The following is a 26,208-nucleotide window of genomic DNA, read 5'->3' on the forward strand; positions in this document are numbered from 1 at the left end:
TTTAAAAAATATTTTATTTATTTATTCATAGAAACACAGAGAGAGAATGAGAGGCAGAGATACAGGCAGAGGGAGAAGCAGGCTCCATGCAGGGAGCCCAATGTGGGACTCGATCCAGGGTCTCCAGGATCACACCCTCGGCTGCAGGCGGCGCTAAACCGCTGCGCCACCAGGGCTGCCTAAGCATTTTATTTTTAAATGAAAATTGAGCCAGCTCTGTCAACATTTTTAACAAGTTTCTTCTTTACAGCCTTAAATTTGCAGGTTTTATAAACAAAGGCAAGAAAGTCTCTTTTTGTTGAACCCTCTACATCATGTCACCCTTCAGGTTTGGCTTTTGCCAATATATTTTTCTTTTTTTTTCACAATCTAGCACAGTCAGGTATTTTGCTATGAGATGGAGTTACTTTCTTTTTTCATTGATAAACAAAAACACATCCAATGATTTTGTACCCACCCAGACACGCACATATTTTTATACTCGTATTTGTTTGGCACTGTTGTTCTCAGTGTATCTCAATCACTCATTTGTAATTTTTAACTAACGTACCTCATTTCTATTTCAGAGTGAAAACTGGGAGGAAATATTTAAGAACTATGTGTTATAGAGAATCCCCATCAGACACAAGCAAAGTTTATGAACACAGATAACACAACCTACCACTATCTCTTTTACATGTACATACCAGCAGATTGTAGCTTCCGCTTCACAACTGGGTCACAGATGCAGATACAGACACAGAAACATATCAGACCCACCTACCACCCACCAACTAACCAACTTCTGTCTGGAGTAAAAAAGGAATGAAGGAAAGAATGAAAGGAAAAAAAAAACTCCAGCGAGTCAACAGACACTGATAATAGTATAGGTCCTAGAGACTCCTAACTCTGGGAAACGAACAAGGGGTGGTGGAAAGAGAGGTGGGCGGGGGGGTTGGGGTGACTGGGTGACGGGCACTGAGGGGGTCACTTGACAGGATGAGCACTGGGTGTTATGCTATATGTTGGCAAATCGAACTCCAATAAAAAAAAATTAAAAATAGTATAGGTCCTTTTCCCAGAAATAGTTATGGACCATTACTTTATCAGACATTCAGATATAGACATTCAATGGAGGGTATACAGTAACTCTCAGTACTATTTTTTTTTTTTTTTGCGAATGTTGTATAAATCTGAAACTATATCAACATGAAAAGTTAAAAAAGTAAAAGGGTCTCTATCTTGAGGAGAGGTGTCCAATCAAGTCAATCACACTACCACCCTGGAAAGGATATCATGGTCAAACTAGATCTTGTAGACTCTCTCTCAGAATGATAGTAACCAGAACCACTAGGCCCTAACATTTTTTTTTCAGGTCTCATAGTTTTGCTTCTCTTGACCAGTGGATTTTTGTCATATAAACATTTGTCCATCTTGAATAACTAATCATGTTTCCCTTTTTTTTCAATAATAGAACTCTAGCCAAATTTGTGGATCAACTGAAGCAAAATAGAAGATAGTAACTAGGTTTTTTTTTTAATTATTCACAAATTTTATCTTCTCTCTTGTCTTTCTTTCTTTCTTTTTCTTTTTTTCCTTTTTTTTTTTTTTTACTGTTGTCTGATTTAAGTTACCTGGAGATAGTGTATATATATATACACACACACACTATATATATATATATAATTATATATTATTATTATATAATATAAAATATTATATATATATAAATTAAAGTCCCATTCTGGGTCCATTTTCAACTTTTAGTTTGTGATGCCCTTTTGTAGTTTTGAAGATCAAAAGAGTGAATAAGAAAAAGGTGTTCTGGCTGTAAAACTATGCTTTTGAAAAGCCCTTTGTAAGAACTATTAAGGACATTATTTTGTATGTTTGTGGCTTTTGTTTACTTTGTTCTGTTTGACTCCCCTAGAACTTGATTTCCTCAACAATGAGCTAGTAGCACTGTGCTGCTGCTGACTGGACACATCCATATACAATACATCTTGATAAAACAATATGTGATGAGGAATATAAATGTGGTTCCCTAATTGGCCCTTTTGATAATACTGATTTTTCCCTTTGTTGCATTTTACACTATGAATCAAACACTAAGAACTGAGTGGGAAGCATCTCCTTAGTTTCAGAAACATCAGTTCAGAGCTTTAAGACCGCAGATTCCAGGCCTTCTACATTTACAAATCCAGTGTAGAATTTGGGGTATTTGGCTAGTATTTGGTTAAAATCAAGATGTGAATCTCCACAAAGTTCCAAATTTATTTTAAAATGAGGCCAAGCTACATGAAATCTAGCCAGATGCCTGTGTTCTGCTGTGACCTGAATTGCTGTTAAGTCTAGGCCGTGATCCAGCCAGTGGTCTACAGGCAACTGTGTAGTCCCAAGACCAGATGTTGGGTTGAGTGAGCCAAAGCCCCAGTGTCCCGCAGGAGACATGAGTTTATCTAATTTGGATCCATGTCTTCGTGCAAGAGGGACTCCCAGTAGGCTCAAGAGGAATGGGGTTTCAACTGAAAGGCCAAACTAGTTCATCTTTGCCAGTTGATTAAATGAATGATCATGGCGTGTCTACTTCACTGATCTTGGACCTGGCCCTATCTCTGTCCTTTACCTTGTCAAGCCTCATTGACTCTCTTCCCCACCTCTGGCACCCCTAAAACCCATAATAACTTCTTCACTCACATACACATTCAACTGAATCCACGCCCCTTCATGCTGCCAAATCATCCTGCCCCTGCAAGAGGCAAATCTACTGCAAAGATTAGGATTTCACGACTTTGTTTTTACAACCTGCTTTCCCTTCTCCATGCAGTTCTTTATCCCCATTCATCTTTCTCTATATTTGAGGCCTATCTTTGAAGAGCATTTGAAGGCTTACTTACCTCTCTGGGTTTTTATGTGTATTTGGGCTATATGTTGAGACCTGCTGTCATCATCCAAAGCCCTGAGGCTCCCTTTGTTATTAATTGACAGTGACTCTTTTAGGTTCCAACCAGTTTTTATTTATCAAATCAATTATTAACAGTAATAGTTAACATTTATTAAATTTTTACAGTGTATCTACTACTGTTAGAGGTATTTTATGCATCAACTCATTTAATGCTTGTAGTAATTCCCATCAGATAAATTCTGTTATGTTCTATCTGCAGATGAAGAAACTAAGGCTGAAGGAGGTAAATTACAATCACTCAGGTGCACCTAAGAAGCAGTGCTAATTTGGCTTTGAGACTCTACCCATAAACATCATTCTATGCTCAAAATGAAGATCAATGATATTGACCTCTATTCTGCTTGTGTCCTCAGGGCCTTCTATGTCTCCAGGGTCCATTTTATACCTGGGTTTGAAAAAATAACTAATACTGCAGTTCTAGCTCTATAGACATTTTCATAGAAGAGACTGGACAAGCAGAGAGGGAGGCAATGATGATGTTCACTGGTGGCATTAGTTTTACATTTTGCTTCTTGTGGCAGGATGTTGCTTGTGTGTCTGTTGACATATTCCATTCTTTCCAAGAGTGATAATAGGGAGTGGTCCTTGGACCATGCAGTGTGTTTGGAAGGGCACCAAAGTCTGTGTAGCATGGACCCCGGGTCCCGGAGGCCTGGCTGCACCAGCTCTGCAAGGGCTTTAATTTAGAATTTCCTAAGCCATTTGTGGATCCAAAGTATGTCACATATGTTTCAAAATAAAATTGAAAAGAAAGCAAAACAGTAAGTCAGCTGTAAAAATTATATGATATCTAACAATGGGGCCAGGTTACCAGTGGTTGTCACCCGTGGTAAGAATCAGTAATAATATGCCTTGGAAAGTTTCATGTTAATTTGGATGGGGAGGGTGGGGTGAGTCTACAAGTGGAGGAAGGTTCAGGGTCCTGGGAATAATTTGAATAGGGCATGTCAGTTACTCACTGGGCTGGGGTTTATTTATTTGTTTGTTTGTTTGTTTGTTTATTATATGTATTTTTTAATTGGAGTTCGATTTGCCAGCATATAGTATAATACCCAGTGCTCCTCCCATCAAATGCTCCCCTCAGTCCCGTCACCCAGTCACCCCATCCCCCCGCCCACTCCCCTTCCACTACCCCTTGTTCATTTCCCAGAGTCTCTCATGTTTTGTCAGGATTTAGATGTGAAGGACATGGTATGGGTCCTGAGCTAGGGATAAAGCTCAGGGCGAATAAAGCTGTATTTAAAAATGGTGGGGGTGAAAGTTTTTATTAGAATCTTCAGTGCAAGAGAAAAGAGACAGAAATGATCACATCATTTCTAATGTGCTTCTTTGGTTGCCCTTTCCCAAAGCCACGTATCATCCGGCCCTGCCTGTCTATTCAGGATATCTCTTATGCGACCTGCCCCATGTTCAATGTGTCCCATTCAATCTTTCTAATAGTTTCTAGTACCTCCCTAAGCTTGTTCAGAGGAATTCACTCTTGCTTTTTTTTGTCCAGAATATTCTTTCTCTGTGTCTGCACATGAGGTTCTCACCATCTAAGTTTCAGCTTAGATATCCCTCCCTTGAGGTGTGCTTTCTTGATTGGCCTAGCTGAGATACATTCTTCCCTGCCCTTGTCATCTTCTCAGTCTATCTGTGTCTTTCTTGGTGCACGTTACAACCTCTGACTTTTGATCAGTTTGACTATCTCAGTTGCTTGTGATTCTTCACTATTTTATTCCAAGTTCCGTGAGGCCAGGGACCCTGTCATTATTGCTCACAGCTGTCTCTCAACATCTAGTACAATGACTAGCTCATAGTATATACTTAATAAATGTTTTTTGCAAAGGGAGGGGTTGGAGAGAAGACTTGTCAGTTGGGTTTGAAAAGGGAGGTATGGTGAGCCCCTGACGTGGTTTGTGGGGATCCAACCTACCGCCTTAAGCTCCTTGACTATATGCTCCAACAGCTTTCTGCTGTTGATGATCTTTTTGATCATCTCTACATGCAGATTCTCTGGTTCTCTTTATGATGATGGTTGGGGTGTAGACCTAAGAAGCAGAAGGTTGATCTGAACAGTGATTTAGCAGGCTATTTGAGCCTTCAGGAGTTTTGTGGGTTTTAAAATGCAAATCTTTAAGAAGAATTCTGAAGTAGTATCAGTTACTAATTCCTAAAATGTACACAGAACTTTTCATAGAATGGTGGAATGATCATACCTGTTGTATCCTTGAATTACTGTAATAACCCTGGGAAGTGACAAGCACACACAATTTAGTCCCATTTCAGATGTGAAGAGAGTTTAAGAGACTTCTTTCTTTTTTTTTTTTTTTAAGATTTTATTTATTCATGAGAGAGAGAGAGAGGCAGAGACATAGGCAGAGGGAGAAGCAGCCTCCCTGCAGGGACCCCAGTGTGGGACTTGATCCCAGGACCCCGGGATCATGACTTGAGATGAAGGCAGACACTCAACCACTGAGCCCCAGGCGCCCCAGTTTAAGAGACTTCTAGAGTGTCAAATGGCTAGGATTAGAATACAGGACAATTGGTTTGTATGGACTGCGCTTTTATTACATTTTTTTCAAATAATACTTGTTTTGTTTGGGATCCCTGGGTGGCGCAGCGGTTTAGCACCTACCTTTGGCCCAGGGCGCGATCCTGGAGACCCGGGATCGAATCCCACATCGGGCTCCCGGTGCATGGAGCCTGCTTCTCCCTCTGCCTATGTCTCTCTCTCTCTATCTCTCTCTGTGTGACTATCATAAATAAATGAAAATAAATATTTGTTTTGTTTATTTTTATGTATTGTTTTTATGTGGATTGGTTGCATTTATGGCCCAAATTTTGCTCTCTTTCTGTGTCTACACTATTGGTGATGTGACCCTGAAGATCCTCTTACTTTCTCCTCTGAGCATGCCATTTTTAATGGGTCTGACTTTTTTATTTATTTATTTATTTATTTATTTATTTATTTATTTATTTACTTATTTATTTATTTATTTATTTTTAGAGAGATAGATTGAGAGAGTGAGTGGAATGGGGCAGAGGAAGAGAGAGAGAGAAAGAAAGAGAATGTCAAACAGGCTCCACATCCAGCATGGAGCCCAACACAGGGCTGGATCTCAGGACCCTGAGATCATGACCTGAGCCGAAATCAAGTCAGAGGCTTAACCAACTGAATCACCCAGGTGCCCCTATAGTTTTGACTTTTAAAATCATAGTCATAGTTCACATTTTCAAAAAAATGAAGAAGGAACTAAAATCAACTGAGATGTGGGAGGACCAAAATAGAATACAAGCAGTGGCAAATGAACCTAGCTGTATTATAAATGAATGCCATAGCTACAGTTAAGTGGGTGGGGAAGAAAAGAACCAACCTAACAAAGGAAAACAGTGTTTTGACTATTGTAAGGCTAAAGAACAAAAAAAAAAAAAAAAGGATGGAAATACTATAGTAAATTTGTTTTTCACAGGGGTATAGGTTAGCAATTCTGAAACTACATTTTAGGGGCACTGAGACAGTAAGTTAATATCCTGTAGATAATAACACCCAGGGTTTTCAATGAATAAACCTGAGAGGGAAGTTATAAACAAAAAGAAAGTAGGCTAAAGTAAATTCTATGATGTTGAATACCCAGCGGTGTTAGCATGAACTCATGGTTTTTAAGAGATAGGTGGATGGATGGATGGATGGATGGATGGACAGACTGATTGACAGACAAATAGATACAAATGTTGATGAGTATACATATGTGTGGGCACATGTATTTCCCAGCCCTGTCTGCTGAGAGGGCCTAGAAGCAGTGACACCCCCATAGCAACAAGAACATCTAACACCCAGACCTTAGTTTCTAATACCACTCTACAATAAAAGGAACCCGGGTTTGTTGATAAAATGCTTGATTCTGTCTCTAGAGGAAGGAAAATACAAGATGAACCTGAACTATTGATGGTGCCAGAAAACAAGGAAGTGCTCAGATATGTTGGACATGTTGGAAGTGCACAGAGCTAATTTGAGGGAACTCCCAATGGCCAAAATTGGGACAATTTAAGCAATAAAATAAATGATGATAATATTGAGTTATATAATCCATAGGACAAAACAAATATTCATAAGTCCCAACTGTTATAAATAGATAATAGAAAACATGGTGACGAAGGGACAAACTGTAACTTTACAGTAGGGAAAACTGCAGGTAACATTCTAACCAAGTGATCAAAGTGTCATTGATAGTGAAATATGTTGATATCATGTGCCTCTTGCTATGATGCACTGAAAAGGGCATGGCATCGTGTCTGTGGTTATTTTTGCCTCCCAAAAAACATAATCTGATTTACTCCTGAAGAAACCAGAATTACTGACCGAGTCTGTCCAAAAGTGCCAGGGTTGTGATAGACATGCCTGAAGAACTTGAGGACTTCAGACAGATTTGAGGACACTAAGGAACATGGCAGATAAATGCAATGTGGGATTCTGTATCAGATCCTGCAATAGATGAAGAACGTTCACTGGATCTTAACAAAATTGTATAAGGTAGCAGTATCACACGGCAGTGTTAGTTTCCTGCCTTTGACAGTTGTATTATGGTCAGATAAGATATTTACATATGGGGAAGCTGGGTGAAGGGTATGCAGTAACTCTCAGTACTATTTTTTTTGCAAATGTTTTATAAATCTGAAACTATCTCAACATGAAAAGTTAAAAAAGCAAAACAAACAAAAGCTGTCCCTGCCTTTATTTTTTTTTTTAAGATTTTATTTATTTATTCGTGGAAGACACACAGATAGAGAGGCAGAGACACAGACAGAGGGAGAAGCAGGCTCCATGCAGGGAGCCCGATGCGGGATTCGATCCCAGCTCTCCAGGATCTTGCCATGAGCCAAAGGCAGACGCTCAACCTCTGAACCACCCAGGTGTCCCCCATCCCTGCCTTTAACTGTGGTTTCTGCCTTCAAAGCACTTATAGGCTAGAGATAGAGATTGACATCAATGTAAAAGCACTCTAATAAATGTCAAATTACAAGCGTAATAAGTGTGAAAAGGGAGGACATCATGGCATGAGAGCGCTACAGCTGTGGGAGATTTACTCCAGTTGGGGAGCTTGGGAAGGGCCCCTGAGGAAGGGACGTCTGAGCTGAGATCTGAAGGAAGACTGGGAGTTAGGAGGAAGGAGAGAGCATGGAGGCAGAACGGACAGCATCTAAATGTGGAGGCCTTAGGGTGGGACAGAGCAGGGTGCATTCGAGTATCAGAGTAAGGCTGCTGGGGATGGAGTTCAGAGAGCCAGGGGCCCCACAAGGAGATGGACTGGAGAATCCGGGAGGCAGGAGAAAAGAGAGATTGGGGTGGCGTCAAAAGGAGGGAAGTTCATGGATTCAGGGAAGAAGCTACATGTACATCTTTACTATTCGTTACCAGGTTCCATGGAGGACGCAGCCCTGAAGTAGACGGTACTGTTAGCCTTCTTTGCAGATGGAAAACCTAAGGCCTTTGCCAACATCATTGAAAACCTACAGATTTCAGCTCACTGTACTGATCCAACACCAAAACCACCAACTTCTCCAAATCTCAGTAGTACCGTGAGAAGATTCTAGGGAAACTCTATGACTTCAGTAGAAATGTGTAGTTGGTTCATTAAAGAAAACAGCTCTTACCTAGGAAGGTTTGGGGGATTGAGGTGAAAAGTAGACCCAGTGCCACTTGCCACTCACAGACACCTCTAGCACAGTTTTTGTACTGGGTATGTTCGCTTGAAGCTCCGTTCTGTCCAGAAGCATTAGCTGCTGAAGGGTTCACGTGGATCGTACCTTCTGTTTGGCTCACACTCTTTTATCTGTGCCCCTGCATGTCCTCAGAACTTGAAATCACAGAAGATGATCAAAGGATTCAATGGAGGGGCTCAGATGGGCACAGGATAAGGCATGTATAGATCTTTACAGTCCAACCACCATCGATGCCACGTAATACTGTAGCGAAAGAGTATCCTGTAGTGAAGCAGGGCTGAGTCTAGAAGGAAGGCTGGAAGCTACTTTATACAAATTATTGATACCAATGCCTTTGTTTCCTGGAGTGCTTAGGGGGAGAATGAAGTCCTAGTTATGTGTCAGAATGAACTTTTGCTCCTTCAGGTTCTGTGAACAAAGTCATTTAGTGTAGCGTTAATATCACTTCTCCTGTGGAATAGGTTATGGGAGACTTTAATCTGTTTTTAGCCATCTGTGAATACCCAGAAAATCCATTTGATCCAGTGCGTGAACTACAAAAATCCTTTAAAGGTTGCCGGTGGTGGTTGTCACTATCCTTTAAGTTGACATTGACAGGAAACCTGAAAAAGAAACATGACAGGGATGTCTGGGGCTTTGTGGCTTTGGGAGATTTTCGATCTTCATTTCAAATGGCTTCAGGCCGACTCTGGGAAAGGTGTTGTGCCTTTGGTTAGGTGGTGTGTATCTTCAAATTTTATCATCACGGATTAGGTCTCTAGTTGGTAAAGGACCTGGAAGACGAGGGTTCCTGTCCTGATTGCCAGGTCTGAGTGTGGTTACTTGGAAGGTCAAGTCTGTGGATTTGCAATCTCAAAGCACCTTTTGCCATGGCCTGGATGAGCTTTTTAATTTTGTTTAATCTTATTTTATATTTTGAACATACAAAAGATGAGGAGAGCTCCTCAGTAACTCTAGACATCCACATTTTGGATAGCTTCTTGACTCAGACCTGCTCCCAGGGCCTGTCCTGGGATAGTGGGGTGGTAGTCATGCCCTTTTGAGTTTCAAGGGAAGCTCAAAGGAAAGAAGTGGACACTGGTCTGTATGGTCCATAATGCATGCAGGTGGAGTTCATTAGGTCACACTTAATAAAAGGAGTAATCAGGCAGCCACAGGGCCAACTAGGAAGGAAAAGGAAGAAAGAACAGATTTTGGAAGAGAGCAATGCTCTTGCCTCTCCAGGAAAACCAGAAGGGATGAAGGTTCTAAGGTGGATGGATGTTTAAGAAGCAAAATCTGGAGAAATTTCCCTAGCAGGTGTCAGCCCAGCTGGATCTTTTTTATAAGCTAACTGTATTTGATTTACTTTATCTTATTTGTATTTATTTATGCACACACCTCTGATTTCCACTCCCGGGATTATATCATGCATGCTGTCACTGTTATGGGCAATTTCCCTTTCCCTACCCTACCTCCATTCCTCAGAGGCTGCTTTTTATGGTGTTAAATCCCCTCAAGCAGGAAACACAGATCAGAAGCTCAGAAGGGCTGTCTGAGCCAGAGGAGTAGTGATGAGTCACTGACTAGCATTAGGAATTGGGAGATTTAAGTTTACTTTTTTGCTTTTGCTACTATTTTGTGAACTCGGACAAAGAATTTATTTTATCTTAATGAAGTTTTTGTTGAAGTCTTTCTAGATTCACATACAGTTTTAAGATAGAATAGAAAGAGATCCCATGTACTCTTCACCCAGTTTACCCCAGTAAATATCGGTCAGGTCATTGACATTGACATATCCCAGTGATTTCACTCAGATTTCCCCAGCCTCCTTGTACTCATGTGTGTGTTTGTGTGCATGTGTGATATTAGTTCTACACAATTTTACTACAGGTGTGGTGTCATGCATCTACCGACATAGTTGAGATACTGAATAGTTCTTTCTCTATGAGAATCCTTCATGTTGCTCTTCAGTGACCACACCACCTTCTCCCCATGATACTCCCCATCCTTCATTCCTATCCTCAGGCAACCACCAAGCTGTTATAAATTTTCTAAAATCATTTTCATTTTTAAGTGTCCTGCATGGAATGATACAGAATGTAACCTTCTGGAATTGGCTTTTTTCACTCAGCATCATTTCCTAGACATTCACCCACGTTAGTTTGTTTCCTTTAGTGCTGAGTAGCATGTCATGATATGTATGTACCACAATTTGTTTAGCCATTCACTTGTGAAAGGACAACTGGACTGTGTCTACTTATTGGTTATTAGAAATAAAGTTGCTCTAAACATTGTGTATTAGTTTTTAGGTGAACATAAGTTCTCACTTCACGAGGGTAAATGCCCAAGATTTCAACTGCTGGGTCACATGGTAAGTGCATGGGTAGTTTTATAAGAAACTGCCCAAAAAAAAAAAAAAAAAAAAGAAACTGCCCAAGTATTTTCCAGAGTGGCTATACCATTTTACATTTCCACCAGCTGTGTGTAGGTGATCCACTTGCTCCACATCCAATATCATAAAAGTGATACTGTCGCTATTTTTAAGTTTAGCATTCTTGATAGCTATATAGTGATATCTCATTAATTTTCATCTCCCTTATAAGTAATGTTGGACTTCCTTTCATGTATTTTTTGACATCTGTATATCTTCTTCAGTGAACTTTTTTTTTTGGTCTTTTGCTCATTTTTAATTTGATTTTTTGGTTACCATTGAGTTTTGAGGATTCCTTATATTCTTGATACTAAACTTTTGTTAGATATGTGGTTTGCATATATTTCCTTCCAGTCTGCAGCACGTCTTTCCATTTTCTTCACACACAGCCTTTTTTTTTTAAAGACCAATTTGTTGTGACATAATTCACATAAATATAATTCACCCATTTATTTTATTTTATTTTTTTTTAATTCACCCATTTAAAATGTACAATTCATTGGCTTTTAGTATATGCACAGAGTGGTTCAACCATTACTACAGTCAACATCAGAACATTTTTATCACCCCAAAGTGAAGCTCTGTGCTTCACATCAGCAAAAGTTTTATGGATGGTCTAAGAATACTTTGCTTAGCCCTAGATCTCAAAGATTTTCTCCTTTAAAAAAATAATTTTATAGTTTTATATTTTATCATTAAATGCATGCATTTTGAAGTAGTTTTTGTGCGAGAAGTAAGGCTTAGGTCAAGGTTTCCCATTTGTTTGTTTGGTCTATGGATGACCAATGGCTCTAGCGTCTCCTCCATTGAATTGCTTTGCAACTTTGCCGAATATCAGTTAGGCATCTTCATTTACCTCTGGGTTCTCTATTCTGCTCCATTTGTCTATGTGTCTATACCTCCTACTTTGAGCTTTATAAAATTAAATTGACCTATCTGGAAAACAGGATTAGTAATACCTACTCTCCTACTGCTAGGTTGTCAAGAGAGGCAACTGTGATTGCATAAGGTACACATTCTTGTTGAAAAGAATAAGTTCACTCATCCCTTTTAAATTCTTCCAGCTTATCCAGTTGGCATTGTTCAGTTTTCATATTCATATGAAACCAGGAACCATGATGACTTACCTCTCTGGTGGACATGGGAAAGGTTCACTTTATGGAGTCTTTACAGCAAAATTAAAATTTCTTGTCCATCTGCTGCCTTTGCGCAGGCTCTCGGGGTTCATCCCACCATTCCAGTGTGTGTTGGTTTAGAAATACAAGCTCATTTTAATAAGCAAAGCATAATAAAAAGGAGAGCTGATGTCCCCTAATCACTTGGCCAATGAAAATAATTTAGGATTAGGCGGGTTGGAATTATCCAGGCCATTGTGAATTTTTGAAAAGCTGCACCATAGATCCTTCTCTCTGCAGCTTTGTTCATTCTGATCACCCCCTATGCTCTCCTCTCTTCCCTGTCTAGTTACATTCTACCCACCCTGAAAATCTACCTTCCACCTCCAGAAGTTAAGTCTGATCCATCTGCTAACCAGACAGAGAGCTCCTCAATGAAAGTAAAGTTGATTTTATTCATCTCTCTAATCTCAGAGCCTGGCCCCATGATTGGAAAATACAGCTGCTCATTGAATCCAGCTTTCCATAATCTTTTTCCCTTCCAAATGCTTATCTTCTCTCTCAGTGGTTTTTAATCATTTATTGTTTATATGATTCTATGTTTCTGGCTGATGGTTTTTTTCCTTCTCCAATAAATGAGAAAACATCTTGAGGTTAAGAACTATAGTTTCTACTTTATCTTTCCCCAGAGAGGCTAATGCAGGCTTGGCATGTTTTGAATACCTTCACAATATCTTATGCCTAATTGAATATCACAGTTTATGGGCAGTTCCTGATTTATCATGGTTTGGCTTACAGTTTTTCAACTTTATAATAGTGTGAAAGAAGTATGCATTCAGTAGAAACCACACTTTGAATTTTGAGTTTTGATCTTTTCCTGGGCTGATTCTTTGTCTGTCTCAGGACTGGGGGGCATCACGGAGCTACAGCTCCCAGTCAGCCACCCCATCATGAGGGAAACAGCTGATATACCTACAAGCTTCTATCCCCACGCAACCATGCTATTTTTCACTTTCAGTACAGTAGTCAATAAATTGCATGAGATAGTCAATGATTTATTGTAAAATAGGCTTTGTGTTGGCCCAACTGTAGATTTGTGTATGTGCTCTGAGCGTGTTTAAAGTAACCTAAGCTAAGTTATGATGTTTGGTAGGTTAGGTGTATTAAATCCATTTTTGACTTAACAATATCTTAAACTTACAGTGCATTTATTGGCACATAACCCCATTGTATGTCAAGGGAGATCTTATACATATTGAATTTACTACCCCATTTTTAAGAAGAGAAAATTGTAGAGTTTCTATTTCTAAAGTCAGGAAGTCCAAAGCAACATCTGAGAAAAGAGTTACGTGTGGTAAATGTATGAGAGTTGCCTTCTTGGGCAAACAAGGAGTTCAGTGGAAGACTCAGAGGAAAAATTATATGCTTGAAATATAGTCCAACAAAGCAAGGGAATCTACAGGGGACACGTCTCAGGTTGACAATATTAAGCCAAAAAAGAGCTGCCTGGAAAACTCGAACAGCCTCTAGAGGGCGGAAGTGGGCAGAGGCATAAAGGTTCAGCTAAGACCAGCTTGTCTCGCATTGATGGATGGATTGTAGCCTTAGGACAGGAGGAGGAAGTCACAGAGGGCAGGACCAGCCAGGCTGCAGTGACGAGTCCTGGAAAGGTTGAAAGAAGTCTTTTAACCTATGTCACTGCCAAACGTCATTTCCCTGTAATGTATTGGAAAATGGAATTTTGGCTAATTAAAATGTTAGTTTATTTGGAAAAGTCTTACTTAGACAGCTCTACTTGTTGAAATATTAATGCTTTAATAAGCACACTTCAGTGATTGTGAACAGTGATTGGTGACTGAGTTCTTTAGGGACCTAAAGTTCACTCTGGGGCTTGTTAATGTGGTGATAGAAAATGCGGTAGGTTGAGTGAATCTGTGTTCACTTCGACATCCACCATCTACCATGGAAATTACCCTTTTTAAATTTGTTTTCTAATGGAGGTAAAATCTATATAAAATAAAATGACCATTTTCATTATTTTAAGGGTGCATTTCAGTGGCCTCATGTACATTCACTTTGTTGTGCAGCCATCGCCACTACCATCTCCAGAACTGTTTTTATCTTTCGAAATGGAAACTCTATACCCATCAAGCAATAACTCCTCATACTCTCCCTTCCCTGGCAACCCTTGGCATCCACCATCCTGTTATCTATACGAATTTGACTACTCCAGGTGCCTCGTGTACGGGTAATCACACAGTATTTGTCCTCTGGTGACTGGTTATTCCACTTAGCATAATGTCCTCAAATTTCATTTATGTTGTAGCAGGTGTCAGGATGCTGAATAACATTCCATTGTACGTATGTGTATACACTGCATTTTGTTTATCTGCTCATCTGTCAATGGACAGGAAATCACATTTTAAATTTTTTTTGAAAGATGTACTTATTTATTTCAAAGAGAGAGAGCGTGCGCAAGTCAGAGGGACAGGGAGAGAGGGAGAGAGAAAACCAAACAGGCTGCGCTGAGTACAGAGCCTGATCTCTTGTGGGACCCTGAACTGATCCGGCATGCCGGCATCCCAGGAGGTCACTTTATAGAATAAATCTAAGTATCAGAACTATCTGCTCTCTCTCCCTCCTTAAAAAAAAAGTATGGAAAAAGAATAGGCAAAATCACTTGCTTCTGAAGTGCAAGGGCTGCTCCCTTGTTGTTTTGCTCTAGTGCATAAGGAACTAAGATATTTTATAAGGCTAGGGCAGGGATAAAGCAGCCAGGCTGGTTTAAGTCATGGCTCTCCTCAGTCAGTGAAATTACATAAGCAAAACTGAAAACAAGAGGAACTGAGGCTTTGACTTGTTACAAACATCATATCTTTAGTTGCAAATAAGATGAAGGAAAACAAAATAACACTTATTATGACTCTGGTATGAGCAGGACCATGCTTGACACTCCCAGCACATTGTAATGCACTCCTTTATAGCAATTCTGTGAGGCCGACTTTAGAAAAATAATTAAGGGACTCTGGATTAATAAGCAAGTGTATAGAGCTCTAAACAAGTTCTATACAATAAAAATCGAATGCACAACACATGTAATTCTCAATTTTGTAGCAGCCAAAAATAAAAAAAATTAAAAAAAAATAGGTGAAGTGAATTTTAATAATTTTCTTAGCCCAAGGTATCCAGAATACTATTTCAGTTCATAATGTAAATTACTAATGCAATAGTCGACATTCTTTTTTTTTCATACTAACTCTGAAATTCAGGGTGCATTAAGTCAAAACTTCATACCTGTCAGAATGGCTTAAATGAACAACTCAGGAAACAACAGATGTTAGCGAAGATGCAGAGAAAAGATGCAGAGAACCATCTTACACTGTTGGTGGAAATGCAAACTGGAACAGCCACTCTGGAAAACAGTATGGAGTTTCCTCAAAAAGTTAAAAATACAACTACCCTACAGGGCAACCCTGGATGGCTCAGCGGTTTAGCGCCACCTTCAGCCCAGAGCATGATCCTGGAGACCCAGGATCAAGTCCCAAGTTGGGCTCCCTGCATGGAGCCTGCTTCTCCCTCTGCCTGTGTCTCAGCCTCTCTATCTTTCTCTCTCTTTGTGTATCTCATGAATAAATAAATAAAATCTTTTTTTTTTTTTTTTAAAAAAAGAACTACCCTACAATCCAGCAATTGTTCTACTAGGTATTTATCCGAAGGATACAAAAACAGTGATTCAAAGGGGCACCTGCACCCCAATGTTTATAACAGCAATGTCCACAATAGCCAAGCCATGGAAAGAACCCAGATGTCCATCGATAGATGAATGGATAAAGAAGATGTGGTATAAGGCAATGGAATACTAATACTCAGCCATCAAAAAATAAAATAAAATAAAATAAAATAAAATAAAATAAAATAAAATAAAATCTTGCCATTTGCAAGGACATGGATGGAACTAGAGGGTATTATGCTAAACAAAATAAGTCACTCAGAGAAAGACAAATACCATATGATTTCACTCATACGTGGAATTTAAGAAACAAAACTGATAAACATAGGGGAAGGGAGTGAAAAATAAAATAAGATAAAAACAGGGAGGCAAATGATAAGAGACTCTTAACTCTAGGAAACAAACTGAGGGTTGCTGGAGGGAAGGGTGTGGGGGGATGGGGCTCTGGGTGATGGGCGTGAAGGAGGGCAGGTGATGGAATGAGCACTGGGAGTTCTCCACAACGCATGAATCACTAGATTCTGCCTCTGAAACTAATAATACACTGTATGTTAACAAATTTGAATTTAAATAAAAAAGAAAAAGAAATCTAGAGTTTATTTTACACAAATAGCACATTTCAGGTTTTCATGTGGCTGGTGGGCTGTGTATTGATAGGCCTGTGCTTCCCTGGACCGTAGTGTTCTTTTCATGCCCCAGGAAAGTGTGTTTATCCAGCTAAGTTCAGTGTCTCCCTTCATACTTCATGGATCTCTAGTCCCTTAATGGAAATGCTGGCTCCTATTTTCAAAGCTCTTTGCCACAGAAGAATGACTGGCTGCTCACATAAGAAGGAGGAAAATGTAAACATAAACTTGTACTATTTCCTCTGATTAGTAATTCTAGGATCATTATGCAGCAGCTCAGGAAAGCTGCTCTATGTCAAGACAAATTATAATATTTTAATAATCTATGATATAAACTGTCTTGTATCTATTCTAGTTTGATATTAGTAGTTTGTGAGGGATCCTGTAGTTTGCATTTGCATGACTTCAGTTCCTGTAGTTTGCATTTGAATGGTGTCAGTTTATGTCCACCCAATCCAGTTCCTCCTTGTAAAGAAAGGCTCCCACCCCCACCCCGCACCGGTGCTTCCACCGAGGGGGATGCTGTCCAAACTAGCAGGATGACCCAGGTGAAAGATTAAATGAAACAGAGCTTAGAGCTAAGAGAAATAAGTGACAAATCCATGTATTTGCTACATTTGAGAACAGTTAAAATCCTGCCTTTGATTCAGAACAGTAATAATATCATTTTGATCTTTACTAGAAAAAAAAAGCCAACTGCAATCTCTCTTTATGGCATTTGTCACAAGAGCAACCCCATCCATGATGGCAGCAGATATAATGTCCTCTAGGATTATAATTTATGTTTTCTGAGTTCCCCCAGCCTTGAATTACTTTGTCAAGTGTGTGATGTCCAGGGAGGGTTAAGAAAAAAAAAAAAAAAAAAAGCTATATTCAGTGCTTTCAGTGACTTTAGACTATTTAGGAAATAGATTCTTATAACACACCGGGAAACTCTATACTCTGTAGCATTTCCTATTCTATAAAAACATTTTTGTAAACTGAATACACTATTTTGTAAATATAATGGGGCTGAATTTCACCATGAAAAAAAAAAAGCTCTGAACTCTGGGTTTTAAGAGTCCATGTGTGGACAAGTTTATGAACCCACAGAAAGTAGACAGCTGGAAGGAGACATCTACATAAAGCTGAAACTCAGAAAAAGTGCCATTCTCAGTGAAGAGATATATTAGAAACCAAACCAAACCAATCCACAACAACAACAACAAAATATCACACAGAGGAAAAATGTAAGGAAATGCACTTCTTTTGGTCTAGATGGAGGAGGCCCATGTATGCTAGGAGAAAAAGAGAACATTTTGATACCCATAAGAATATACTTATCATACTTATAATAAACCAGAATGCAAGAAGTTGTATTGTCATGAAATTTAGCATTATGTAGAGTATGTAAATATGCACATTACATATGTATGTATATAATATGCCCATAGCATGTCTATATGATCATATGTAAATATGGGCCCTTTCACCTTCTTTAAAAATTATCTCATTGGGGTAGAGTTTTTGTTTTACTATCTGCTCAAAGATGGGGCAGTTGGCTCCTCGGGTCTCTGTGATACATCTGTCCAATCAGTGTGCTCAGAGATTTCTCTACTCATCACTTGCAGCTTGACTCCTGCCGTCTTGCCAAGTTAACATTTATTACTCAGGATATCCATTTTCCAAGGGACTCTGGAGGTGCAGAAGAGCTTAGATCTATTAATGCCCTGGAGTCAAGTTGGTGAAATGAAATACCAGGCAGTTGTGTGTCATGTAGGAGGTAGCAGCAGCAAAGTAGCTGACTGTTCCCGTTCTTCCTAACAGACATGCTCAGCCTTTTTGATGACCGTGGGGAATGTTAATAGTCAAACCAGCAGGTATTACCAAGAATTTTCTTGCTTCATCTAAAAGTACATATGAATTGAGGTTCCCAACATGAATAATGTTTTCTTCCCCTTTCCACGATACCTTGGTACCTTCAGATCTGTTAAAAAGGTCATACACAGGGCTCATGGCATTGTGTCCCCCGGAACATGAGTTGGCATATAGCCCTTCTGAACATGCTATTTCTGGAAGCCTAGGATTTTTTTTTAAATTTTCATTTATTATTTATGATAGTCACAGAGAGAGAGAGAGAGAGAGAGAGGTAGAGACACAGGCAGAGGGAGAAGCAGGCTCCATGCACTGGGAGCCCGACGTGGGATTCGATCCAGGGTCTCCAGGATTGCGCCCTGGGCCAAAGGCAGGCGCCAAACCGCTGAGCCACCCAGGGATCCCTGGAAGCCTTGATTTAAGCTCAGGTGGGGATCTCAGGGTCTTAGGGTTAAGCCCCAAGGGGGACTCTGTGCTTACTGTGGAGCCTGCTTGGGATTCTCTTTCTCCCTGTCCCTCTGCCCGCCCCCTCCACCCCTCCATCCCTCTCCTGCGTGCATGGACTCCTGTCTCTCAAATGAATCTTTAAAAAAAAAATTATTTTTAAATGCTGGTCTGCTGCGTATTGGCTGTGAGACTTTGAACAAATTCTATAATCTCTCTGAATCTCATGTTTCTTATTTTTAAATGGTGATAATAAGACATCTCATATAGCTATTGAGAACTAACTAGCAAATGACCAAATTAAAAAAAAAAAATGTTGACCTCAGGCTGGGGTCTTGTCAGGCACTCCGTCAGAGGTGGCTGTCCCCATGGCGTTGTTGCGGACCTGTTGTGTTTCAGGGACCTCCCTCCTGCGGTGGCAGCCAGGTGGCCGTCAGGGGCCTGGGGCTCCTCTGTCCAGAGGCTGTAGTGCGTGGCCCGGAGAAGATTAACCTGAGAGGATCTGCCCGGGGGACGCTGGGCCTCGAGTCTGGCGGTAGGTGCAGGTAACGGCCAGTTTCCAGTCAGGGGCAGGCAGTCCCTCAGAGGTGAGGCGGGAATCCTTCCTGTGAGGAATCGTGCACCAGGCGAGGAGGAGAATCGAGGCGAGGAGGAAGCGAGTGAGAGGGAGGCAGGCCCCGAGCAGGCACCTCAGTGGAAGACGCGGCTTCGCTGCCCGTGCGGCAGCTCCGGGCAGGCTCCCACACACCCTCAAAGTCCGGGCACCTGGGCCGTTCCCTGGGTCTTCTCTCCGTGCTCACTTTCCTCAGTCCCTGGAAGTCCTAGAGCAAGTCCCTGGGCAAGCCTGCCCCCGCCATGCTTCACGCCTGTCTGCAGACCCCGTGGCGACCCCACGGGGGTGAGAGGTGGGCCGCGGTTACAGGCCCTGCTACCTGGGAAAGCTCTAAGGAGCTGCCTGAAGCATATGGGGTTTGAGGAAGGGAAAAAGGAGTCAGTTACTTGTATTTCCCAGGGATCCGTCGGCCCTCTGCTCTGTCGGTGCAGGGGAGCCCCACACAGCCCCTGGTGCTGCACAGACGGCTGCCCTTCCTTGGCTCCAGGCCTGGGAAAGTCCATCCTGGGTCAGGGCTGAAAGTTGTCCTGGATGCTTGAAGGAAATTTGTCTGGGAAAAAGCTCAATAGGTAATACGTGCCTTTTCAGTACTGGCTTTCTGGAAACAATGTCTCACCTCTCTTGTGTAATCCAAATTGGCCATTTGACTAGATTTCACCCCGTGAAATAAGTGCTTCACAGTTTCGGTGGAGAGAATTCTTTAATTGAAACAAGTCATCCCAGAGGGAAAAGGAGATAGCTCTTGCAATGCTTCTGGATTTGTGATTCCTAAATTGTTTCCTTTTTTTTTTTTTTTTTTTTTTTTTTTTTTTTTTTTTTTTTTATTTTTTTGCTAAATTGTTTCCAATTCATCTTCAGTTTTTCCTTCACCTGGTCATCAAGCACTTATTGGGCACCACTGTTCGCCAAGCGTGGTATTAGGCACTTGGTACAGAGCTAAAAGAGATGGCCTTCTGGCCCTATATGTGTTACAGCCTCACTGGACGGCCCCTTGAGGAGCAGGAAGCTATAGGAGTCTGGAAGGTTCTCAGTGTGAGGCCTGCCCAGAAGGCATCCAAGCCCAGAAGAGGGATCTCTGAACAGAGTGTATGTGGTTAATGGACAGAGTTGTGTCCTCCCAAATTTCCTGTGTTGAAACTCCCACCTCTCATGTGACTGTAGCTGGATATAGGGCTTTTAGGAGGTACCTAAGGCTATATGAGATCATAGGGTGGGGTCCTAATTCACCAGGACTTGTGGCCTTATTAGAAGAGGATGAGAGAGAGATCTGTCCACATGCACACACTGAGGAAAAACCATGTCAGCAGACGCGGGAGGGTGGCCATCTGCAACCAGGAAGAGCACTCTCACCAGAGCCTGACCTCGCTGGCATCCTGATCCTAGACTTACAGCTTCAAGGACTGTGAGAAAATAAATTTCTGTTGTTCAGGCTATGGTATTAGTTATGGCAGCCTGAGCCAACTAAGACAGTCTGTGTGTGTTGGGGGATGACAGGGGTCAGGGGAGCTTTCTAGAACTGTTGGCATTTCACCTGCCCCTGGAGAACTGTCTGGCTTTGTCACCAGACCTTAAAGAAAACGTGTAGGGCTGGCTTCTTGTACAATCTAAAATTTTTGAACAGAAGCATTTCCTCTGTGAAGTCTGGGATGGCTTCTTGAGGACCCGACAAAGTCAGTACAATCCTCTCCTTCTACTTGGTCCCATCAGAGCCCAGATTAAATCCCACCACTTCTGCAAAGCTTCTGGCACTATCCGTAATAGAACAGACATCTCTCTCCTTGGGAATTATTCGAAACCCAATGAGATTTTCATTAGCACGAGGATCTGGCTTTGAGCAAGTGCTTAGTGTAGGTCTTGTTGAAAATTTGAGGTTGATACGTGTCTTTACCAGACTGCATTCTCGTTTCCACATTTCTTCTGCGTGTGCATTTACTGAGGACTCATCTCACTTGTTTGCTGGAAAGAATGGAAATAACTCGATGGGCTTTAACGGTATCTTTTTTTCCTTTAAACTCTGTCGCTCAATGTTGAGGAGATAAAAGGTGGAGGAGGAAGGGTAAAGGCAGAGACGTGAGATAGGAAAGGACTGGGAGAAGCAGAGAGATCACCTTTACCTACCAGTATCACCAGTGCCAGCCCCCTGCCAGCTCCTAACCCTTAGACACCTGAGGCCTGAGAGGAGTGGCGCCCACAGGCCTGTGGTACAGGGTCCTGCTTTAAGGAACGAGCTGCATATTGCACCCTCTGTGCCGACTGCAGTGAGCCAGCGGAAGCCTCTGTGAGGGGACCCTCACCAAGGGGGGGTATGAGCCTCTAGGACCAAGTGAAGGGGCTTATGGAGAGCGCTGAGCACTCCTGCAGCTTGGAGGAAGTCCCCCCCCCCCTCCCAGGGCAGAGACAAGAGGGATTGAGAGAAGGAGATTGCACCTAACCAGGTTGATAGGATTCCTCTTCTTGGCCTGGTCTGCTGACAGCCCTTCAGGACACAGGCCCCACATGGGTTCAAGTGTGGCTTGCTCCCTGGCTTGCACAGAGAGATTTGGAAATACAGTCTTGAAACGCTCCCATGAGCTTCAAGAAGAGGGTGACAGATGGCGGGATAGGTAGGATGCAGACTTAGAACCCATTGACAACATCTTTGGAGAGTTCTTAGGGAAAGCATACTTACCCATGCAAAGCCGGTGAAGAAGGATAATAGGCCATTCTACAACGGACGGATGAGAGATCGACCATCTCCTCATTTTCAAACTTCACAGGACTTCCCTTCAAGGCTAACACAATCCTGGGTTATTTGACAAAAGTATAGCTTAATGATTTTCAAGTAAAGCTCATAAGTGAATTTGGAATCATTTAGACCTATTATTATGTGTCTATTTATTTATTTAGTTAGTTAATTAGTTAGTTTTTTTTTGGGGGGGGGCAAATACTCCTAAGTGTTCTAACTTCATATAGACAGTGAAACTGAGGAACTAGGAAGGGCTACATAGCAAATCAACCCTACCTTTATACCTTTCTGAAGTATATGCAGCTTTTCCAGCTTACGTGTTCTCCAGATGTATGCCTGTTTACTCTCTGGGAGATGATGTGGCGTATATGCAACATATATGATTTTAGGACATAAAAAAACCCTTGGCGGGATGAGCACTGGGTGTTATGCTAAATGTTGGCAAATTGAACTCTAATTTTAAAAATTAAAAAAAAAAAGCCCTGGATCTTCTAGACCTTATGGACTGTGTGACTTAGGGGAAATTCTTGAACAAATCCTTGAACTTGAATGCATTTTGAACATTAATTTCCACATGTGCAAACCAGAGATAGAAGTACGTCCCTCACAAACATTATATGGTCTCATTCATTTGGAGAATATAAATAACAGTGAAAGGGAATAGAGGGGAAGGGAGAAGAAATGGGTAGGAAATATCAGGAAGGGAGACAGAACATGAAAGACTCCTAACTCTGGGAAACGAACTTGGGGTGGTGGAAGGGGAGGAGGGCGGGGGGTGGGGGTGACTGGGTGGCGGGCAGTGAGGGGGGCATTTGACGGGATGAGCACTGGGTGTTATTCTGTATGTTGGCAAATTGAACACCAATAAAAAATAAATTTATTATTAAAAAAAAAAGAAGTACATCCCTCAAATGTTCATGAGGATAAACAACCCGGCGTTTTAAAACCTAGTACACTGCTTTGCTGAATAATTTAGAGGAGGAGGAGAGAAAGTTCCCATTTTCAATTATAACATCTTTTTAATAGTGAAGGACCTAGTTAATGAAATAGATAATCATTATTTCAAAGAAGTGCTTTTCAACCTCTCTACAAGATGCAAATTCCAGTTAACGTGGCCATAATCATCCTCATTGGCCCCACTTCCCCTTCAGACATGTATATAAGAACATTGCATTCCTACATTGTTAAACATAACTTAAACTACGGCCTTGCGTCTTCAAAACTGTATATGAGAGATACATAGAGTTTGCCCACTGTTTTCTGTTTAATGTTTAGACGGCCTTGCCACCTCCCAGAAGCTGGAGCGACAGAGGGAGAAGTGGGAGAGGAACCACTGGCCCAGGAAAGGTCTGTCTCGGCGTTCCATCAGCAAAGAGCGATGGGTGGAGACATTGGTGGTGGCTGACACGAAGATGATCGAGTATCATGGGAGTGACAATGTGGAGTCCTATATCCTCACCATCATGAACATGGTATGTCAGTCTCTGGGGTAGGGAGAGGCAGCTGGCAAACAGGTGTCACCCTCCAAAAATCAGAGACCTTTTTTGTTCTTTTCATATATATGTTTACACACACACACACACATATGAATCTGTTCCCTGCCTAAATGAGGAAGGATGGAAATTCAGGACCAATTTGTCTGTTTTTTAAAAATGTATATCCTAGGGAAATTTGGAATTTGTCACATATCTCCTACTAGGTATTTCTCGAGTGACTCAATCCTTGTAGTGTGAGTTTATCTCACCAATTATGTTAGCACATGGATAAGTAAATTGAGGCAAAGAATTAGAACCTGATTTCCTTAAGGTAATTAGAATAAAGTTAATGACTCTGATTCCAACCTTCCCTTTTGCATTCTTGATGTTTCTGCCGTCTCAGAGAGAGTATTAGTCCTTTTGAGTTGGGGAAAGGTATTTGCCTCAGGAACTGATAATAAAAGAAAGACCTGGGTCGGGGTAAGGGTCAAAGAGAAGAAAAAAACCAGCTCCTCAAGCACACAGCTGGTCAGTCACATTGGGAAGGTGGCCTTTAAGTATCATAATGTGGATTGGACCAGGGGCATCTCTCACTCCTTGTTGTACTTGCCCCAGAATTCCTGACCTCTAAGATGACATTTCCTCGAAGTGCATCACAATGCCATTTCCCCCTCCTCTGGCATTTATCTGTTACCTATACATGTGAGCTCATGGTTTTCCATTTCTGACTCTAGGTCACTGGGTTGTTCCATAACCCAAGCATTGGCAATGCAATTCACATTGTTGTGGTTCGGCTCATTCTCCTTGAAGAAGAGGAGGTAAGGAGGAGTTTCTCTCCACTCTTCTGACCTATATCCTTACACGCCCTACCTCTTGTTTTCAGGAGAGCTCTTGATAGATAAGAAAAGGGGTACCAGGAAAGTGTTTAGAAACCCATTGAGAAGGAAAATAATATTTTTATATTATTTTCTTGGGAATTCTGTGCTATCAAGTGGAAGATGGAGGATGTCTCTGAGATATATATATATCATTAGAATTACCTGACAGTCATTTCATCTAGTAACACACAGATCAGATTTACAGCAGTGACTTAGAATGTTCCACAGTGAAAAAGACTGAATCACGAAACGGTTGCATGGTTTCAGTAAAAGTTAGGAGGCACATGGAAATGTGGAACGCTTTATACTGTTTATTTACCTCATGCATATTAACACATATCCCTCAACTCTGGGCTGTCTTGTCGCTCTGTACGTTTACACTCGGGAATGTCATCTGTTCTCAGAGCCTTACAGGTCTTCTACATGCTGAGATTCTCAATCGCTCTTTCAAACCTGGACCTCTTACTTGTGCTCCAGACTCACATCCAGTTGCCTATTTGACATCTCACCCTGGATGTGTCAGAGCCCACTCAGACTTGCAAACTCAGTAAGTCCACAGCGGCATTCTTGATTGTTCCCTGCCCAGATCGTCTCCTTTCTGCCTCCCCTCCATTCTCCAACCCTCCATGTCACCCATCTCGGTAAATATTGCCACTGCACCATGGCATAAGCCTTGGAGTCATTCTTGAATCCCCCTTTTCTTATCTTCCATTGTCAACAGCAAGACCCACAAGGCTGCCTTCAAGATACATCTCAGGACCACCCACTGTTCATCATCTCTACAGTCGTTACGTTGCTTTAGGCCTTATTGTCATCTTATTGCAGTGAGCTCCCAATGGTCTTCCTGTTTTAAGACTTGCCCTCCATAATCCATTCTCAAATTAGCAGTTAGAATGATAATCTTGAATGAAAATCGAGTTGCTCCATTGCACAAAACTGTTAAATAGCTTTCTATAGTTTTTAGAACAAAATAAAAAATTTCTACTGTGTCCTGCAGAAACTTTCATGATCATGCCCTCATCCCCCTTCCCAGTCTTTCCTTATGTCACTCTCTGCCTTGTTTCTACCCTCAAACTCCCTAGACTTCAGATAGATTCTAGAATACACAAAGCCCTCTTCAGCCCCATGGCTTTGTACTTAATGTTCCCAATGCCTGAAACACCCCTCCCTTGGCTCTGCTGATGGCTGGCACATTCTCACCTGTCAGACCTCTCTTTAAATGCTGCTTTTCCAGAGAAGTCTCAGTGACCAGCCTACTCAAAGCCACTTCTACTTGCTGTTCTCTATCATAGAATAAAGTTTACTTCCTTTAGTGGTACTTCTCTCACAATTCATTAACATTCTGTGTATTTGTTTACTCTTCTCTTGCTTATCTTAGCCACTATCACAATGTGAATTCCTGCTTTATTCTTGGCTATATCCCTAACACCTAACACAGTGCCTGGGACATGAATGAATGAAGTCAAACTCAATCAATGAGGGAATAGCCAACTTGGTGAAATACCTTTGCAATCTACAGACCTTACCCTACAGCTGAAATATGTGAAGAATGAATGGCCCCGATCAAATCTCCCTCTGCAAGACACCTGAGGTCAAAATGCATGTGGCAGGATTTATTATTTTCCAGCCTCCAGAATCAGAAGATTGAAAAACAATATGTGGAGCATGGATTCATTTTCCTTTTT

The 26,208-nt window shown here is 41.3% G+C and overlaps 1 protein-coding gene across 1 annotated transcript in view; it reads left to right on the plus strand.

Annotated features, from left to right (window-relative positions):
- The window catches only part of ADAMTS12 (ADAM metallopeptidase with thrombospondin type 1 motif 12), a 295,838-nt gene that overhangs the window by 145,529 nt on the left and 124,101 nt on the right, over positions 1–26,208 (plus strand). The window contains exons 4-5 of the mRNA XM_072757296.1: positions 23,446–23,642; positions 24,380–24,463. Of these exons, the coding sequence (XP_072613397.1) occupies positions 23,446–23,642; positions 24,380–24,463 (281 nt within the window). The remainder of the gene's footprint in view (positions 1–23,445; positions 23,643–24,379; positions 24,464–26,208) is intronic.

The sequence above is a fragment of the Vulpes vulpes genome, chromosome 4 (genome assembly GCF_048418805.1).
Source record: "Vulpes vulpes isolate BD-2025 chromosome 4, VulVul3, whole genome shotgun sequence".
Taxonomy (NCBI): domain Eukaryota; kingdom Metazoa; phylum Chordata; class Mammalia; order Carnivora; family Canidae; genus Vulpes; species Vulpes vulpes.